At 40.4% G+C, this 19,434-nt stretch overlaps 1 protein-coding gene across 1 annotated transcript in view; it reads right to left on the bottom strand.

The window, feature by feature from the left end:
* Nucleotides 1-19,434, bottom strand: part of SLC25A21 (solute carrier family 25 member 21) — a 362,628-nt gene that overhangs the window by 207,206 nt on the left and 135,988 nt on the right. Inside the window, exon 2 of the mRNA XM_052659966.1 lies at nt 10,146-10,194. Coding sequence (XP_052515926.1) covers nt 10,146-10,174 — 29 coding nt within the window. The 5' untranslated portion in view covers nt 10,175-10,194. The remainder of the gene's footprint in view (nt 1-10,145; nt 10,195-19,434) is intronic.

The raw sequence follows: 19,434 nt of genomic DNA on the forward strand, positions 1-19,434 counted from the left end.
CAGGGCCGCTCACCTTCCCTCTGTAACAACCGACACTCACTCCCCTCCCATTGCCTGGCACTGATTTTTTGCCCCTGTAACCTCTCTCAGTAGGACAGAGTGTGTTTTCTCTGGCTGGAGATAATATATTCCCATATCACTCTCACAAACCACAGAATGAGCTCCGCAAGGAAACTGCTCTTCTACTTCCCGTCATTGCTAACAAAGCAGTTTACAGAAATAAAACCAATGAGAACCACAGGTTAAAGAGACTGTTAACATACACACACACGAAAAGAATTTTTTACATGAAGACTTTTTTTTACAGAACTGCCTGTAGGGTATTCAGCCATGGTTCCCAAAGGCTGACCCAACGACCAGACAGGCTTAAGATTCACCCAGGAGGGTGTTAAACATAAATATCCATAGGCTCCACCCCCAGAGTTTCAGATTCAGCAGGTCTGAGGTTTGGGAGCCTCAGAGAGAGACAGAATGTAAATCAATCTCAGCAGCTCGAGTAAAAGCCCCATAAGCACATATATAACAACACATGGATGCCAAATTTTCAAGCCATGTGAGGCCTTAGAATTCACACAGTGATTAATACGTTTGAGGAGAAGTATGATAAGACTTCTCAGTGCAAGATAAGTCCTGACGTGAAGAAGATGAAAGCCGAGGTGTGTATCGGCCTGTCCACTCACCAGCAGCTTGTACCTGTGCCTGTGCAATAAACTGTGAGGATGCCGCCTCACCCCTATATCTCCCTGCCTTCCCCAGCAACCCCCAAAAGATGTGCCGCACATCTCTTTGACAGGACATGTTTGCAAAGATCAGTCTTTATAGGATGGCCAATTCAGTTCATTTGCAACTGATTTATGTGCCATTCAAAAATGAAACAAAACAAAAACGATGAAAAATGACTCTGGGCAAAATAGAATGCACACCTCAGTAATTCTGTCTTCCTGAAGCACAATGAGCCATTTCCCTTCCTGGGAATAAAAGTGTGAAGGGGATGTAAGCTAAAACCCCCGTGGAGTGTAACTTCGGTAAATCTGTGGGGTTTTGAATATCACTCTTTCCACACCAGTACAGACCATCAAATGCACATGTGGTAAAATTCCCTCCCACCTAGGATCTTGCTTATTTGCAACTGTCAACCTATTTTAAGCAAGAATATTTTTCTTACTAAGGAACCACCGGACCATCTCTCTTTCCCCATAAAGAAGTTCTTTCCCCATTGCCCTCTAAGCTTGTGCTATCTAATCCCATAACCACTAACCCTACATGGCTATTGAGCATTTGAAATGTGACTGTCAATAAGTAGATGTATTCTAAGTGTAAAACAGATATCAGATTTCAAGGACTGAGTATTGAAAAAAAGAATGCAAAACATTTCAATCATTTTTCCAGAGACTAATATGATTGCTATGATAATGTTTTCGATATATGAGGTCAAATAAAATATTGTTAGATGAGATATATTGTTAAAATTAATTTTATAAAATATTTTTTTACTTTAAAAAATATAGCTTTTAGAATGCATTTTATTTCAAGCAGCCAGTGCTGTCCTAGGTGAAGTCCAAGGCGTTACTTTTCATCTCAGAGCTTGTCACCCGTCCTCCATCGGTGCCTTCAGTGCCGTGTGCGAGCTCACTCCACCCACCTCTCATCATGACATGTCTCCTGGAAACCCTCTCATCTCACTGTTACCCGGTCCCATCAAACCTCCACTACAAGCTTGAAATGTTTTGCCCACCATCCTTATCAAGTAATCGCTTCCTTTTTATTTCAACAGATCCTTATTTCCCATATCTCTTTCATGAAATCATCAGTTTTTCAATGAAGAAAACACAGTTGCATATTATTCACTTCTAGACATACAATTTGGCCACAGAACTCATAGGGCTCTTATTTCTGATTGTTTCCCAACACTCATTCATTTGTTTGTTCATCAGCATTTACTGGGCCCCTCCTGGAGGCCAGGCACGGTGCAACCCACGGGGGTTACCTAAAGATGTCAGTGCACAGACCCAAGGTGGTGTGCAGAGTAACGTCAACAGGAACTCACAGATAAAACTGATGCTTTCCCATCCTCAGACCCAGGAGGACTCCCTACTTGCAAACACCCTTCTGAGGAAGAATTTAAATGCAGCGCTCACATAACACAAGTCTTCCAACTTGGAAACCTGAAACCTCCTGACTCCCTATTAAACATTTCCCCTCTCTCACATTTTGTATTCTCCATAGTGTTTCCCTGACTACCTTATAAACGCCATTTGTCTTTGCAGTTCCCATTTCCTCTGCTGACACAGTATTAAACACCATGCTTTCATAGAAATGAATATACATATATGCACAAGTGTGTGCTAAGTCGCTTCAGTCGTGTCTGACTCTTTGCGACCCTATGGACTGTAGTCTGCCAGGCTCCTCTGTCCATGGGATTGTCCAGGCAAGAATACTGGGGTGGGGTGCCATGCCCTCCTCCAGGGGAACTTTCCAACCCAGGGATTGAACCCACATCTCTTATGTCTCCTGCACCACTAGCCCCACCCGGGAAGCCCCATATACATAAACATGTATGTTATATATAAGACTATGCATATGTGTAGTCATTTATTTCCTACAGTAAGGTAGGTACTACTACTGTTTCTATTTGAAGATATGAAAAACTGAGGCACAGGGAAGTAACTGATGTTACATGGATAATAAAGAAGCAGAATTTAAACCCAGGCAGCCTAACTCTAGAGCCAGAGTTCTTAAATACTAGGTAATCCCATCTCAGAGAGAATACAAACAAACACCAAGGAGCATGTAAGCTTAAAGCTAGTGAGGCCATCTGGTGCCAAGTGAGAAAAGTCACTCCAAAACTGAAGCCCATGTAGGGAAAGGAAAGCTCAAGGAAAAGAGGGACAGACAGAGACTGAGAGACAATATGAGAAATGTATGAGATATTACTGATTATTTTATTTTTACTTATTTTATTTTATTTATATAAATCTCAAGGATAAGAAGCCAGAAACTAAACTACCTTCAGTCTTCCTAGTTATACAAGTAAAGTCTTTCATCATTTCTAGCTATGGGTTCTTAACTGGGAGTCCAACAACAATTGTACACAAAGTTCTTTGTATAAAAACAGAACTATGAAACAATGTACATGCATGTCTCTGGGGAGAATCTCAAAGGAGACCTTGATTCTACTTAACTGCTCTGCTTACAGCATCTTAGCCAAATCTCCTCTGCCAGTTCAGGTGGGGACACTTAGAATGATAGCCTATGCTCACATTAGGTCTATTCCTAGAGCTACACTTATACAGAGGAAAATAAATGATTTCTCAGGAAGCCATGTGCTACAGTGCCTAAAATCTTTCCATAAAGGATTTATTAGTTACAATTTCTAATCATCTTTCAAAATGCAAAGTGTGTTTCTGTTAAACATAACAGAATTGAAAATGCATGATTGCAACCTAAGGGTCCATCAACGGATGACTGGACAGTGGATGGAGAAAATGTGATACATCACACACACACACACACACACACACACACACACAATGGAGTGCTACATAGCTATAAAAAAGGAAACTGCCACTTGCAACAACACGGATGGAATTTGAGAACATCAAGCTAGGTGAAACAAATTAGGCAGGAAGAGACAAATGCTATATGATCTCGCTTATATGTGGAACTTAAAAAAGAAAAAATCAAACTCATAGATGCTGAGTACAACATTGGTAGATGCCAGAGCCTGGAGGTGGGGGTTGAGGAAAATGGATGAAGACGGTCAAAAGGTATAGACTTCCAGTTATAAAATAAGTCCTGCAGATGTAATATATGGTTAGTAACAGAAGCAGAAGATATTAAGAAGAGGTGTCAAGAATACACAGAAGAACTATACAAAAAAGATCTTCACGACCCAGATAATCATGATGGTGTGATCACTCACCTAGAGCCAGACATCCTGGAATGGGAAGTCAAGTGGGCCTTAGGAAGCATCACTATGAACAAAGCTAGTGGAGGTGATGGGATTCCAGTTGAGCTATTTCAAATCCTGAAAGATGATGCTGTGAAAGTGCTGCTCTCAATATGCCAGCAAATTTGGAAAACTCAGCAGTGGCCACAGGACTGGAAAAGGTCAGTTTTCATTCCAATCCCAAAGAAAGGCAATGCCAAAGAATGCTCAAACTACTGCACAATTGCACTCATCTCACATGCTAGTAAAGTAATGCTCAAAATTCTCCAAGCCAGGCTTCAGCAGTATGGGAACCGTGAACTTCCAGATATTCAAGCTGGTTTTAGAAAAGGCAGAGGAACCAGAGATCAAATTGTCAACATCTGCTGGATCATCGAAAAAGGAAGGGAGTTCCAGAAAAACATCTATTTCTGCTTTATTGACTATGCCAAAGCCTTTGACTGTGTGGATCACAATAAACTGGAAAATTCTTTAAGAGATGGGAATACCAGACCACCTGACCTGCCTCTTGAGAAACCTATGCAGGTCAGGAAGCAACAGTTAGAACTGGACATAGAACAACAGGCTGGTTCCAAATAGGAAAAGGAGTACGTCAAGGCTGTATATTGTCATCCTGCTTAGAAACGCTGGGCTGGAAGAAGCACAAGCTGGAATCAAGATTGCCAGGAAAAATATCAATAATCTCAGATATGCAGATGACACCACCCTTATGGCAGAAAGTGAAGAGGAACTAAAAAGCCTCTTGATGAAAGTGAAAGAGGAGAGTGAAAAAGTTGGCTTAAAGCTCAACGTTCAGAAAATGAAGATCATGGCATCTGGTCCCATCACTTCATGGCAAATAGATGGGGAAACAGTGGAAACAGTGTCAGACTTTATTTTCTTGGGCTCGAAAATCACTGCAGACGGTGACTGCAGCCATGAAATTAAAAGACGCTTACTCCTTGGAAGGAAAGTTATGACCAACCTAGACAGCATATTCAAAAGCAGAGATATTACTTTGCCAACAAAGGTCTGTCTAGTCAAGGCTATGGTTTTTCCAGTGGTCATGTATGGATGTGAGATTTGCACTGTGAAGAAAGCCGAGCGCCGAAGAATTGATGTTTTTGAACTGTGGTGTTGGAGAAGACTCTTGAGAGTCCCTTGGACTGCAAGGAGATCCAACCAGTCCATCCTAAAGGAGATCAGTCCTGGGATTTCTTTGGAAGGAATGATGCTAAAGCTGAAACTCCAGCACTTTGGCCACCTCATGTGAAGAGTTGACTCACTGGAAAAGATTCTGAGGCTGGGAGGGATTGGGGGCAGGAGGAGAAGGGGAGGACAGAAGATGAGATGGCTGGATGGCATCAGCAACTCGATGGACATGAGTTTGAGTGAACTCTGGGAGTTGGTGATGGACAGGGAGGCCTGGTGTGCTGTGATTCATGGGGTCGCAAAGAGTTGAACACGACTGAGTGACTGAACTGAACTGAACACTATATTGTATATTTGAAAGATGCTAACAGAGTAGATCTTAAAAGTTCTCATCACAATAAAAAGAAAATTGTGACTGTGTCATAATGGATGTTATCTAGACTTATTGTGATTATTTTGCAAAATATACAAACATTGAATCATTATGTACACCTGAAACTAATATGTCAATTACATCTCAATTTAAAAAAAGAAAATGCATGTTTATATCAGCTCTTTCTCCAAATCCCACTAAAACAACAGTGCATCAGTTCTGAATGTTTGTCTGCAGACCATTTCTCACTCTTCCCTTGTCCTCTGCTCTATTACTCAGAGGGACCACCTTCTGCTGGGCTGGGCCTCCCAGGCTTCCATGGGTTAATCATCTAGGATCACTGACGGGAGACAGTATAGAGAAGAAAGAAGCCAGAGGACCTTCCCTCTCCCTGTCTGCCTCAGACGGAATCTGGCAGTGGTTGGGGCTCCTCTGAGACCAGCTACCACTAGACAGATGTACTCTGGTTCTCCAGCTATTGCCAGGTAGTCCTGACCCTTGGGCTTAGGTCACACTACTACCTCCCCTGTCCCTCCAGCCAGGGGTAACAGAATCAGTAATTTACAGAGTGAAAAAAAAAAAAATGAAAAAAATTCCTGTGAAGAAAGAACTTGGAAATACACTTTTAGAATCTGTTATCTTTCATTTGACAAAGAAAAGGATTAGGTACAAACAGAACCCAAAAAGAAAGAACTAGGCTTATTGATTTTGCCACATCTCAGATGGTAAAGCATCTGCCTACAATACGGGAGACCCGGATTTGATCCCTGGGTCGGGAAGATCCCCTGGAGAAGGAAATGGAAATCTACTCCAGTACTCTTGCCTGAAAAATCCCATGGATGGAGGAGCCTGTTAGGCTACAGTCCATGGGGTTGCAAAGGGTCAGACACAACTGAGTGACTTCACTCATAACACATGAGATATTGGGGAAAATGAGGCCTTTCCATGCTCAGATTAATTCACTGTACCATTCTTCAAGCAATAACATCCTATGAGAGGCAAAAACAGCCCACAAAAAACTGAAGCCATGAGGTTTGGCCTGGTGTAACCCATGCCCACTTTGACAAGGCTTGCAACAACTTAGAACCCAATGCCCTTGACTATCATCAAGGAAAGTAACCTGGTGAAATCACTAATGCTCTGTGGTTTCATGTTTTATCCTTTATAGTTTACAGTCTGTCTTATTCAGAAGCATAGTCACCTCCCATACAATATAACAGTGACGATTGCAGCAATAATTTAGTCTGTCCTGTGCCCTCCCTGTCACTTGGGTGTTAGTGCCCCACTGATGTATGCTCCCAATCTTGCGTATTCCACTTTGATTCAGTCAACTGCAGGAGTGTGGGGCTTTCAGTCTGTTTTATGATTGTGAGTCTGTATTCAGTATAGTTTTTATTGTCATGTAGGTCAAATACCATCCACTATCCCACTGACTTCTCTTTCAGGGTCCCTGGAATTTAGGTAAGAGCACTTGACAAATTTAAATCAGTGAATTCCCTTTCCATAAAAATATCTATATAAAAAAGAAGACAAAGTTCTAATAAACTGGCATATTTCAAGAAATATCCTATTCAAATCCAGTTCCATGAAATGACATTTTTTAATTCACTGTGATGAGATTCCTATTAACTCATCAAATTGTGAGCTCTTTGAGGGCAGAGCTAACCTCGAACCCACATGCACCAGATGTTCAATATACTTTGCTAAATGAATGAATGAAGGGTTGCAGGAATGAATGAGTAACCATAATGTCAATATCATGTCTCATTTAAATCATTCTTATTTCTCCTTGCTCATTGGAACACAATGCTAATATACAAAATTAGCATTAAATGAAAAAGACTATATATTCCTGAGAGTTTAATAACAATAATCCGGCTTTTCAAAGAAGGTTAATATTAACATTAGGAAGGAAAGGACAATGAGTTTTGCTTCAGTTTCTGAACTCTATATAAAAGATGGTCCAGGGAGTGCACACACCTCATTGTTTAGTTGCTCAGTCGTGTCTGATTCTTTGTGACTCCATGGACTGTAGCCACCCAGGCCCCCTCGAGCTCCTCTGTCCATGGGATTTCCCAGGCAAACATACCGGAGAGGGTTGCCATTTCCTTCTCCAGTGGATCTTTCTGACCCAGGGATTGACCTACATCCTGCATTGGCAGGTGGATTCTTTACCACAGAGTCACCAGGGAGCCTACACATACCTTACATTTGAATATAAGTTGGATTTCCTTCTTTCTGTGTTTGGGTTTGGTGACTTGAGGTTGTTATAGACTGAATGTTTGTGGCCCCTTGAAATTCATATATTGAAGCCCTAACCCCCAGTATGATTGTATTTGGAGGTAAGGTCTTTGGTGGGGGTGTGGAGGAAATAGGTTTAGATGAGGTCATGGGGTACCCCATGATGATGAAATTTGTGTTATGGGGAAACAGTGGAAACAGTGTCAGACTTTTTTGGGGGGGGGGCTCCAAAATCACTGTAGATGGTGACTGTAGCCATAAAATTAAAAGACGCTTACTCTTTGGAAGAAAAGTGATGACCAACCTAGATAGCATATTCAAAAGCAGAGACATTACTTTGCCGACTAAGGTCCGTCTAGTCAAGGCTATGGTTTTTCCTGCGGTCATGTATGGATGTGAGAGTTGGACTGTGAAGAAGGCTGAGCACCAAATAATTGATGCTTTTGAACTGTGGTGCTGGAGAAGACTCTTGAGAGACCCTTGGACTGCAAGGAGATCCAACCAGTCCATCCTAAAGGAGATCAGTCCTGGGTGTTCATTAGAAGGAATGATGCTAAAGCTGAAACTCTAGTACTTTGGCCACCTCATGCGAAGAGTTGACTCATTGGAAAAGACTGATGCTGGGAGGGGTTGGGGGCAGGAGGAGAAGGGGAGGACAGAGGATGAGATGGCCGGATGACATCACTGACACGATGGATGTGAGTCTGAGTGAACTCCGGGAGTTGGTGATGGACAGGGAGGCCTGGCGTGCTGCAATTCATGGGGTTGCAAAGAGTTGGACACAACTGAGTGACTGAACTGAACTGACCCTATCTTTTCTACCATATTACATCTTTCTTCTTAGAATTAGCTATTTATTTTTATTTTATTACATTTCAGGCTATGGTTTTTCCAGTGGTCATGTATCGATGTGAGAGTTGGACTGTGAAGAAAGCTGAGTGCCGAAGAATTGATGCTTTTGAACTGTGGTGTTGGAGAAGACTCTTGAGAGTCTCATGGACTGCAAGGAGATCCAACCAGTCCATTCTAAAGGAGATCAGTCCTGGGTGTTCTTTAGAAGAAATGATGCTGAAACTCCAGCACTTTGGCCACCTCATGCAAAGAGTTGACTCATTGGAAAAGACTCTGATGTTGGGAAGGATTGGGGCCAGGAGGAAAAGGGGATGACAGAGAATGAGATAGCTGTATGGCATCACCAACTTGATGGATGTGGGTTTGGGTAAACTCCGGGAGTTGGTGATGGACAGGGAGGCCTGGCATGCTGCTATTCACGGGGTCGCAAAGAGTCGGACACGACTGAGTGACGGAACTGAACTGAACTGAAGAAGAAAGACATGAGAGTTTCCTCTCTCCATCACCAAGAAAGGATACAGCAAGAAGGTGACTGTCTACAAATTAGGAAGAGGGTTCTCACCAAGAATCAAATTGACTGGCATCTTGATCTTGAGCTTTCCAACCTCCAAAACAGCCCCCAGTCTGTATGTAATTTTGTTATAGGTGCAAAAGCTGACTATGAAAGAGGCCACATTCTCATCTTCTCTATCTCTATCAGCAATGTAATATTATTTGCATGTCACAGACACCTTCCCTTGCTTTCAGCCACCAGCCTAGATTTGGTTGCCTCTTCAGGTAAATTAAGCAACATGTCCATTCAATGACCAGCCTGAGTCATCAAGTATTCCCTAACTGTGGCTGTAAGGGTTTGCTTGACCATCATTGCTGGATGGCACTTCTGCTATTAAGCTCCACCCTAGGCATGTTGTTGGGATTGACACAATGCAAATAAATGGAAACTTTCACTACAGTTTCAGAGCTTTTAATTTGAAAAAATAGAGTTCAGTAATTTAGTCACAGATTTAACTTAAAAAAAAAAAGCTCCAAATCATATTAAAACCCACAAGATTTTGTTTTCTCTTGGTAAACGGACTTAATACATTGCCCTGATTTGTATCTCCCTTTAAGAGCAAATGCATTTTCCAGGAAGTATGGCACTCTGCACTGACAAACAAATGTAGGAATAAATTCTTTAAGCACCATTAAAGAAGTTTACTTGAAATTTTGGAGTTTCACACCAAAATGCTAACTATTAAATAGCAATCTGCTATATGCAATGCCAAGTGGAAGTCTGCTGTCATAATTCACTAGACAGAGTTAAGTTTTTACATCATTTTGATAAATTTCCTTTGCTCACCAGTTAAGTCACAAATCATACCTTATGGTTGTCATGTGACCGCAGTAAAATATTACATACCTTCAGATGACCTCTATCGAGAAATGCTTTTCACTGCTCACATTTTATCTGTCAAATAGTATTTTCTTTAACAAGTAAATATAAATGCCATTATTGGGAGAAGCTACCAGCCTAGGACAAGTTCTAGCATTTAGTGTTCTGACAGATCTTAATTTGGATATCAGCCAAAGTCAATAAAACTTGTTCATGCAGAACCTTACCTGGTTTTCACCACATCGAGAGGGTGCATCAGGCAAATTTCTACAAGACCTGAAAGATGATAAAGAAAAGTTCAATAAACACTTATGCAAAGACCAGTTCCTATTTTCTTGACCCTATTGGTTTCTCAGGTATGAAGATTCAAATAAAACACTTGGAACTTTGGACATGACAGGTAACAGAGGCTAATAGCAAAAGGCTAAGTACAACAAAATTTTATTTCAATGGGAGTAAGATATGTGACTGCTTTTTTAAAAAATGGAGTACAATTGCTTTACAATGTTGTCTTAGTTTCTACTGTACAACAGTGTAAGTCACTTATATGGATACATATATCCCTTCCTCTTGAGCCTCCCTCCAGGTCATCACAGAGCATTGAGCTACATTTTTATAAGTGCTCTGGCACAAGCAGGGATTTTAAATAGAGGAGTGATACTAACTTCTATTAATATGTTCTCCTATCAATCTGATAATCTGTCTAGTAACCCTTCCACTGCTCCCAATCACATTTATTAACATGCCAACACATGAGTGGTGATGCTCCAATCCTCTCTCCTTGGTAAATACGTCATCTCTCTCATCACAGCATGGAAGTTCTGGAGTCCCAAGCACCTCTAAGTCTGAAAACCCAATGCCCAACTAGAAGAAGAGCACAAACACTATCATGCAAGGATTAACTGTGGTGAAAGAACAGTTTCTTCAGTGTTCAATTCCCTGAGCTTTTCCTTCTCTCTGGAATGTTGTCCTCCTGTCAGGATACACACACATACACTTCTGAGAATCCTATTTACCCCAGATCTCAATTTGGACAATTATTTTCCCAGAAATCCTGAGGCAGAGACTGTTAGTTGTCCCCTAGCATTCACCCTGTTTTTCTTCCTCATTGCCCAGAATAAATACATCATTTCCCAGCCTCCCTTGCTGCTAGGGCACCACGTGACCAAGTTCTGGCCAATGGGAATGTAAGTGAAAGTGGTTTGAGCAATTTCTAGGAAGTCTTTTAAAGCTACAGAGACTGCTCCTCCCCTCTCTTTTCCTACTTCCTTCTGGTGGAATGTGGACCTAGGGCAGGAGAAGTCCCCTTGCACAATGAGGTGATTTGGGGCCTGGAGGTCAGCCACAGCCCAGCAACAAGACAGAAGTAGATCTGACATCATGGAGTTCTGGTCTACCTTGAGACACTCATGTTAAAAATCTGAACACATGTAAGAATTAAAGATTTTAAAATTAAAAAAATAAAAAAACTTAATACTAAAAAAAAAAAATTTTCTATTTCTTTTAAACTATTGTTATTTGGGTTTTGTGCCACTTGTCCTTGAACCTAATTCTAACAGCTACAAGTGCCCTTTGATACGCTCCTGCAGTACCCTGGACTTGTGTTATTACACGGCACTGCAACTGTTTGCTTGTCAAAAACCTCCATAAGGACAGAGATTCTACCTGCCTTATTCACTTTACACCCCTGTCACTTTGCAGAGTAGCTGGCACTCAGTAAGCTCAATAAAAGTTTGTTGAATAAATATATTAAGGCTAATTAGGGTTCCTGCACATGCCATTATGCCAGTTAATTCTCCAGATGAATTCTTTAATTGGTAGCTGCTTATTCTAGATTTATTTCATTAGTTTGAACATCATAAAAATAAGTAAGGATAGAGAAATATGGTAAATATTGGTAAATATGACATGAAATAAAGCACAGGAAGTACTTGAATGAAGAATTGCAGTACTGTTGATCATATATACATATGTTCAGCTGCTATGTGAATGAGAGAAAGCGACTAATGATTCAGCACCTAATAGACTGACAAATGGTTCTTTAGAGAGGTGTGCATGCAAGGTACTGTGCTAGGTGCTGGGACATAGCCTAATGTATAGTTAAGGGTGCCTAAAAGAATGAAGACTTTCAAAGGTGGGTACAAAAGTGATACACTGAGAACAATCTTACATGTAAAGGGAAAACAACAAGCAGAGAACAGCAGTATGCATAAAACTAAGTTTTAGGCCCAGTGATTTAGTGTTGCTATTTATAGTGTGAAATGTTGCTATTTATGTTCTGCACCAATTCCAGTTTTGCAGAAAAGTTTACTTTTATTGTCAAATTGTCAATTGTCTTCAAGGAACTTTGTCCTGTTTTCATAAAATGAATGACAGAAAATACAAATGTTTACAATTTTTAAAATATATTTATTTAGGTCTTAGGTATAGCATGTGGGATTTAGTTCCATGACCAGGGATTGAACCCAGGCCCTCTGCATTGGGAGTGTGGAGTCTGAGCCACCAGACCACCCCAATATTTACAATTTTTAAGTAAAATTTTAATTCAGTTGTGGCCTATATGTACTTTATAACTGAGATTATTTGTAGGATACAAGGCTGATGTCATGAGGTAAAGACCGCTTAAAAATGTTAAAGATATACATGTGTGTGAATATGTATATATATATGGGCTTCTCTTGTGGCTCAGCTGGTAAAGAGTCCGCCTGCAATGCAGGAGACCTGGGTTCGATCTCTGGGTTGGGAAGATCCCCTGGAGAAGGTAAAGGCTACCCACTCCAGTATTCTGGCCTGAAGAAGTCCATGGACTCTATAGTCCATGGGGTCATAAAGAGTCAGACATGACTGAGCAACTTTCACTTCACATATATGTGTGTGTGTGTGTGTGTGTGTATTTCACCTGGAAGCATTTTTTACAATTCTCACCTACTTGGCCAACAGCCACTGGTGGATGACTCAATAGTATTCTTAGAGCTGGGAACAGAAAATCACATTAAAGGCATCACTTCACAGAAAAGATGTTTTTTTGTTTGTTTGTTTGTTTTTGGAGATTATAATGCTTACAACAGAAAGTACAAAACCCACTTTTTAAAACCATTCCTTTATAACCTAAGCCACAGAAAAGAGACAATGGAGAGAGAGTGCAAGACCACACTGATGGACTGACCATGGGACACACCACCCCTGCTAACAACCGAATCCTCAGGCATAGAAAGCTAGAATGCTGTGGTCCTGTTGTCATTCCTGTGCCTTCCTTCCTCATCCACCTCTGCCTTCAACCATGAAGAGTGCTGCAATGGGCTTCGGTAGCCTTTTTAGCAATAGGATGGGGGATCTTGGAAGACAAACCAGGTGCCCAAAGGTAGACCTGAACGTAGGTCATTAAAAGATAATGTCAAGTGATCCTTCGGCTCAGGTCTTAATTTTGATTTTAACTACACACAATGTTACTATATATTAATCTGTTCTAAGATACATTGAAAACAGTCTTCTAAATTTAACTCCACCTTCTTATCATTGAGTCAACTCACATTTCCTTTCTCTACAATCCCATGACATATACAAATTCTATTACATTTTACATTATTAATATTATATTATATTACAACTCTACTACATATATCAAGAATAGCATTTATTGTATCATGTTATGGCCATTAACATGTCTAGTCAAGGCTATGGTTTTTCCAGTGGTCATGTATGGACGTGAGAGTTGGACTATAAAGAAAGCTGAGCACCAAAGAATTGATGCTTTTGAACTGTGGTGTTGGAGAAGACTCATGAGAGTCCCTTGGACTGCAAGGAGATCCAACCAGTCCATCCTAAAGGAGATCAGTCCTGGGTGTTCATTGGAAGGATTGATGTTGAAGCTGAAACTCCTATACTTTGGCCACCTCATGCGAAGAGCTGACTCACTGGAAAAGACCCTGATGCTGGGAAAGATTGAGGGCAGGAAGAGACGGGGACGACAGAGGATGAGATGTTTGGATGGCATCACTGACTCAATGGACATGAGTATGGGTAAACTCCAGGAGTTGGTGATGGACTGGGAGGCCTGGCGTGCTGTGGTTCATGCGGTCACAAAGAGTTGGACACAACTGAGTGACTGAACTGAACTGAACTGATGGCCATTAACATACAGAAATACATAACTGACTCTCCACACTGCTCCCTGCATCCCCATACTGGCCATTGCAATATTCATCTCCAGATACTACAGTCTATATGAATAGCATCTCCTGCATTTATGAAAATGTACAGTCAAATACAGACCATGAGTTCTTTGAGAAGAGGGCGTATTTAACTTTACAAGCCCACTGAGTAAATCATACCAAATACATGAAATTCACTCACAAGTTCTCTATCTACACTCACTCCCTTGGTGATTTCATTCTAATTCATGGTTTTAATTATCATCTATATGCTGACAACTTGCCCAATACATGTCCAGTACAGACTTCTCTTTCAAAGTCTAGACTTAAGTATCTGATTGTCTATTTGATATCTCTGCTTGGATATCTAACAACTTTCTCAAAATTCACATGTGTAAAACTGAACTCCTTCCCCAACACCCCTATTCAATAAAACAAAATAAACAAAACAAAAACCAACCTGTTCAACCTTAGAATCACTGTGGACTCCTCTTTTTCTCAAAATTCCCTTCCAATCCATTGGCTCTACTTCGAAACACAGACTTCTACCATCTCTCACTTCCTCTCTTGCCTGTACTCTTGACTTTTTTCTAGTTAAGTTATGGTCATCATTTCTCAGCTGATTAACTTCAGCACTTCATTAACAGGTTTCCCTCCATCTACCTTTGGACCCCTTCCATCTGTTCTCACCCAACAGACCGAGTGATCCTTTTTAAAATGTAAGTCATTTCATGTCATCCCTCTGGTAAGCAACGACTCCCATCTCACTCACAGAAAGGCCATACATAACCCAGGCCTGCACTACTTCCCTCAGCAACTCTCCTACTATTCTCCCCATCACTGATTCTACTCTGGCCACAATGGCCTCTGCTGTTTCCCAAACATGCCAACACTGTCTCAGCTTTCAGCCTTTGTGCTAGCCATTCCCTCTGCCTGGAATGCTCCTCCCTCAGATTCTACGTGGCCAACTTCCTTCACATGGCCACTGAGTAATCTGACCCCTCTAATACAGAGGTCTGCTCCTCCCTATCTCAGCATCAAAAAACAAACAAACAAAACAAACACTTCTTGCACTGCTGTTTTTTCCTCTTACCAAAGTACTTATCAACTTCTAACATACTACATTCTTTACTTCTTTTTTTATATTTATTGTTTCCTGTCTTTTCCAGTAGAATATAAGATTCACCAGGGCAGAGATCTTTGTCTGCATTGTCCACCGATATGCACTAAGTACCTAGAATATACCTGAAACCTAGTAGTTGCTTGATAAATATTTGTTGAAAAAAGAAACGGATTATATAAAATAATAAACTGCCACAATGATGGATCTCCTTTGCAACAATATGTAGAAGATGAAGTTTTAAGAATTTAGTGTACATAAAGAGAACTTCATTCAGTTATTCAAGGAATCCATGATAATGTGTAATATAGGAAGATAGTCTACTGAAACACTGAGTTTATATGTATCCTCTAAGTAGAATGGATTATTCCAAAGATACTTTTGTTAAGTAACTTTTTATGAATCAGAAAACATCTCAACGTCTTCATGAAGATGAAAAGGAATAGTAACGCAGAGAGAGAACTGAAGCATTCAAGCATCCCAAGATGTCAGTTACAAGTAAGACCTATGTTTTCCTTTCACCAAAGCCAAAAAATTTTGCATTGTATTATAGCCCTTTCCTTGGCATTTTAAAATAAAACCCAAGTCTTCTATTTTGTCCTCTGAAATCATAGTACCCTAACCATTACCCTGATTTTGTGTGACATCTTCAACTCTTTAAAATATAAAAGAATTTTAAAAAAATGTTAAAGAAAACCACGAGGAATAAATGGTCTCAAACTGTGCAAATCTGAAATTCAAAAATAGAACAGCTACAGACAGAACTAATATTTTTTCATCTATTCTACTAGTCAAGCAAATCATTACAACATCCTATTTGATAGCCTGCCCAGAAAATGTGGTAGCCCTACTGAATTATAAGCAATGTGAGACTCATAAAGGGAAATCAAATAAATACTTTCCCCTAATAACAGTTAAAGCGTACTACCTTTGTGGCACAGCAAATTAATATTATGCACACTGAATTGGCTAAATAGGCAATGTAATTTCGCAGGTTTGAAAGATGTTGTTAAAAGTTAAGCTTTTGGGCAAGCCACAGACTTCCTTGAAAATTCTGAGCAAATATTATCATGGAAGTTTACTATTAGTTTGTATTTTTCTAAAGAAACTAACTCCAAGCAATGGTCATTAGCAGAAATCTAAAGGGAGTGCAGTAACTTCCTTGGCACAAACTTCTTGCTCTCATAAAGTTGATTATTTCATTGACTTCAGAATATAGGAAAATATATTTCAGAGTTATAAACTTATGCAAACATTATGCATGAAATCATGATAGATAGAGAATGTACAAGGAAGGAAGAAAAGTTGAGGCAGAGCTTAAAAACAAGTGGGTTTTTAAAAATCACACTTTGAATGAAAGGACAGAAAAGCTGAGAATTATTAAACTAATGAAAATCTCACTTGTAAGCAAAGTTTTTACTAAACTCAATTTCAGCTCAATGTAATATATTTTAAAATTATTGTTTGGTATTTTAATTCAATGGAAGCTATCCTTTTATTTTCCTTTACTTGCTATTAAACTTTATACTAGACCCCAAGTAAGCTCCAAGTGCACTTAGGTAAGTGGTTCAATTTTCAGATATGTTGTTGGTTTTTTATGGAAAGTTGACTGCTATATACAGGCCTTAATACAATGAATAATGCAATGAGAAACACCAGGGGAAAGTAAGCTGTGGATTAGGTTGGCAGATGGTAAAATACCCCGGTTGAGTTCAGTTAAGTTGCTCCGTCTTCTCCAACTCTGTGACCCCCATGGACTGCAGCATTCCAGACTTCCCTGTCCATCACCAACTTCCAGAGCTTACTCAAGCTCATGGCCATCGAGTCAGTGATGCTATCCCACCCTCTCATCCTCTGTCGTCTCCTCCTCCCACCTTCAATCTTTCCCAGCATCAGGGTCTTTTCTAGTGAGTCAGGTCCTTGAATCAGGTGGCCAAAGTATTGGAATTTCAGCTTCAGTATCAGTCCTTCCAATGAATATTCAGGACTGATTTCCTTTAGGATGGACTGGTTAGATCTCCTTGCTGTCCGAGGGACTCTCAACAGTTTTCTCCAACATCACAGTTCAAAAGCATGAATTCTTCGGTGCTCAGCTTTCTTTATGGTCCAACTCATTACATCCATACATGACTACTGGAAAAAACATAGCTTTGACTAGGTGGACCTTTGTTGGCAAAGTAATGTCTCTGCTTTTTAATATGCTGTCTAGGTTGGTCATAGCTTTTCTTTCAAGGAGCAAGCATCTTTTAATTTCATGGCTGCAGTCACCATCTGCAGTGATTTTGGAGCCCCCCAAAATAAAATCTGCCACTGTTTCCACTAATTCCCATCTATTTGCCATGAAGTGATTGGAACAGATGCCATGATTATAGTTTCCTGAATGTTGATTTTAAGCCAATTTTTTCACTCTTCTCTTTCACTTTCATCAAGAGGCTCTTTAGTTCCTCTTCGCTTTCGTCATAAGGGTGGTATCATCTGCATATCTGGGGTTATTAATATTTCTCCTGGCAATCTTAATTCCAGCTTGTGCTTCATCCAGCCTGGCATTTTGGCTGATGTACTCTATATATAAGTTAAATAAGCAGGGTTACAAGGAGCCTCAACGTACTCCTTTCCTGATTTAGAACCAGTCTGTTTTTCTATGTCCACTTCTAACTGTTGCTTCTTGACCTATATACAGATTTCTCAGGAGGCAGGTCAGGTGGTCTGGTATTCCCATCTCTTGAAGAATTTTCCACAGTTTGTTGTGACCCACACAGTCAAAGGCTTTGGTGTAGTCAATAAAGCAGAAGTAGATGTTTTTCTGGAACTCTCTTCCTTTTTCGATGATCCAGCAGATGTTGGCAATTTGATCTCTGGTTCCTCTGCCTTTTCTAAATCCAGCTTGAACATCTGGAAGCTCACAGTTCACATACTGTTGAAGCCTGGCTTGGAGAATTCTGAGCATTACTTTGTTAGCATGTGAGATGAGTGCAATTGTGCGGTAGTTTGAGCATTCTTTGGCATTGCCTTTCTTTGGGATTGGAATGAAAACTGACCTTTTCCAGTCCCGTGGCCACTGCTGAGTTTTCCAAATTTGCTGGCATATTGAGAGCAGCACTTTCACAGCATCATCTTTCAGGATTTGAAATAGCTCCACTGGAATTCCATCACCTCCACTAGCTTTGTTCATAGTGATGCTTCCTAAGGCCCACTTGACTTCCCATTCCAGGATGTCTGGCTCTAGGTGAGTGATCACACCATCATGATTATCTGGGTCATGAAGATCTTTTTTTGTATAGTTCTTCTGTGTATTCCTGCCACCTCTTCTTAATATCTCCGGCTTCTGTTAGGTCCATACCATTTCTGTCTTTTATTGTGCCCATCTTTCCATGAAATGTTCTCTTGGTATCTCTAATTTTCTTGAAAAGATCTCTCATCTTTCCCATTCTATAGTTTTCCTCTATTTCTTTGCACTGATCACTGAGGAAGGCTTTCCTTTCTCTCCTTGCTATGCTTTGGAACTTTGCATTCAAATAGGTATATCTTTCCATTTCTTCTTTGCCTTTAGCTTCTCTTCTTTTCACAGCTATTTGTAAGACCTACTCAGACAACCATTTTGCCTTTTTGCATTTCTTTTTCTTGAGGATGGTCTTGATCACTGCCTCCTGTACAATGCCATGAAACTCCATCCATAGTTCATCAGGCACTCTATCAGATTTAATCCCTTGAATCTATTTGTCACTTCCACTGTATAATCATAAGGGATTTGATTTAGGTCATACCTGAGAGGTCTAGTGGTTTCCCCTACTTTCTTCAATTTAAGTCTGAATTTGGCAACAAGGAGTTCATGATCTGAGCCACAGTCAGCTCCTGGTCTTGTTTTTGCTGACTGGATAGAACTTCTCCATCTTTGGCTGCAAAGAATATAATCAATGTGACTTCAGTATTGACCATATGGTGATGTCCATGTGTGGAGTCTTCTCTTGTGTTGTTGGAAGAGGGTGTTTGCTATGACCAGTGTGTTCTCTTGGCCAAACTCTGTTAGTCTTTGCCCTGCTTGATTTTGTACTCCAAGGCCAAACTTGTCTGTTACTCCAGATATCTCTTGATTTCCTTCTTTTGCATTCCAGTCCCCTATGATGAAAAGGACATCTTTTTTGGGTGTTAGTTCTAGAACGTCTTTTAGGTCTTCAGAGAATCGTTCAACTTCAGCTTCTTCAGCATTACTGAAGGGGCATAGACTTGGGTTACTGTGATATTGAA

Source organism: Budorcas taxicolor, chromosome 21 (genome assembly GCF_023091745.1).
Source record: "Budorcas taxicolor isolate Tak-1 chromosome 21, Takin1.1, whole genome shotgun sequence".
NCBI classification, from domain to species: Eukaryota; Metazoa; Chordata; class Mammalia; order Artiodactyla; family Bovidae; genus Budorcas; species Budorcas taxicolor.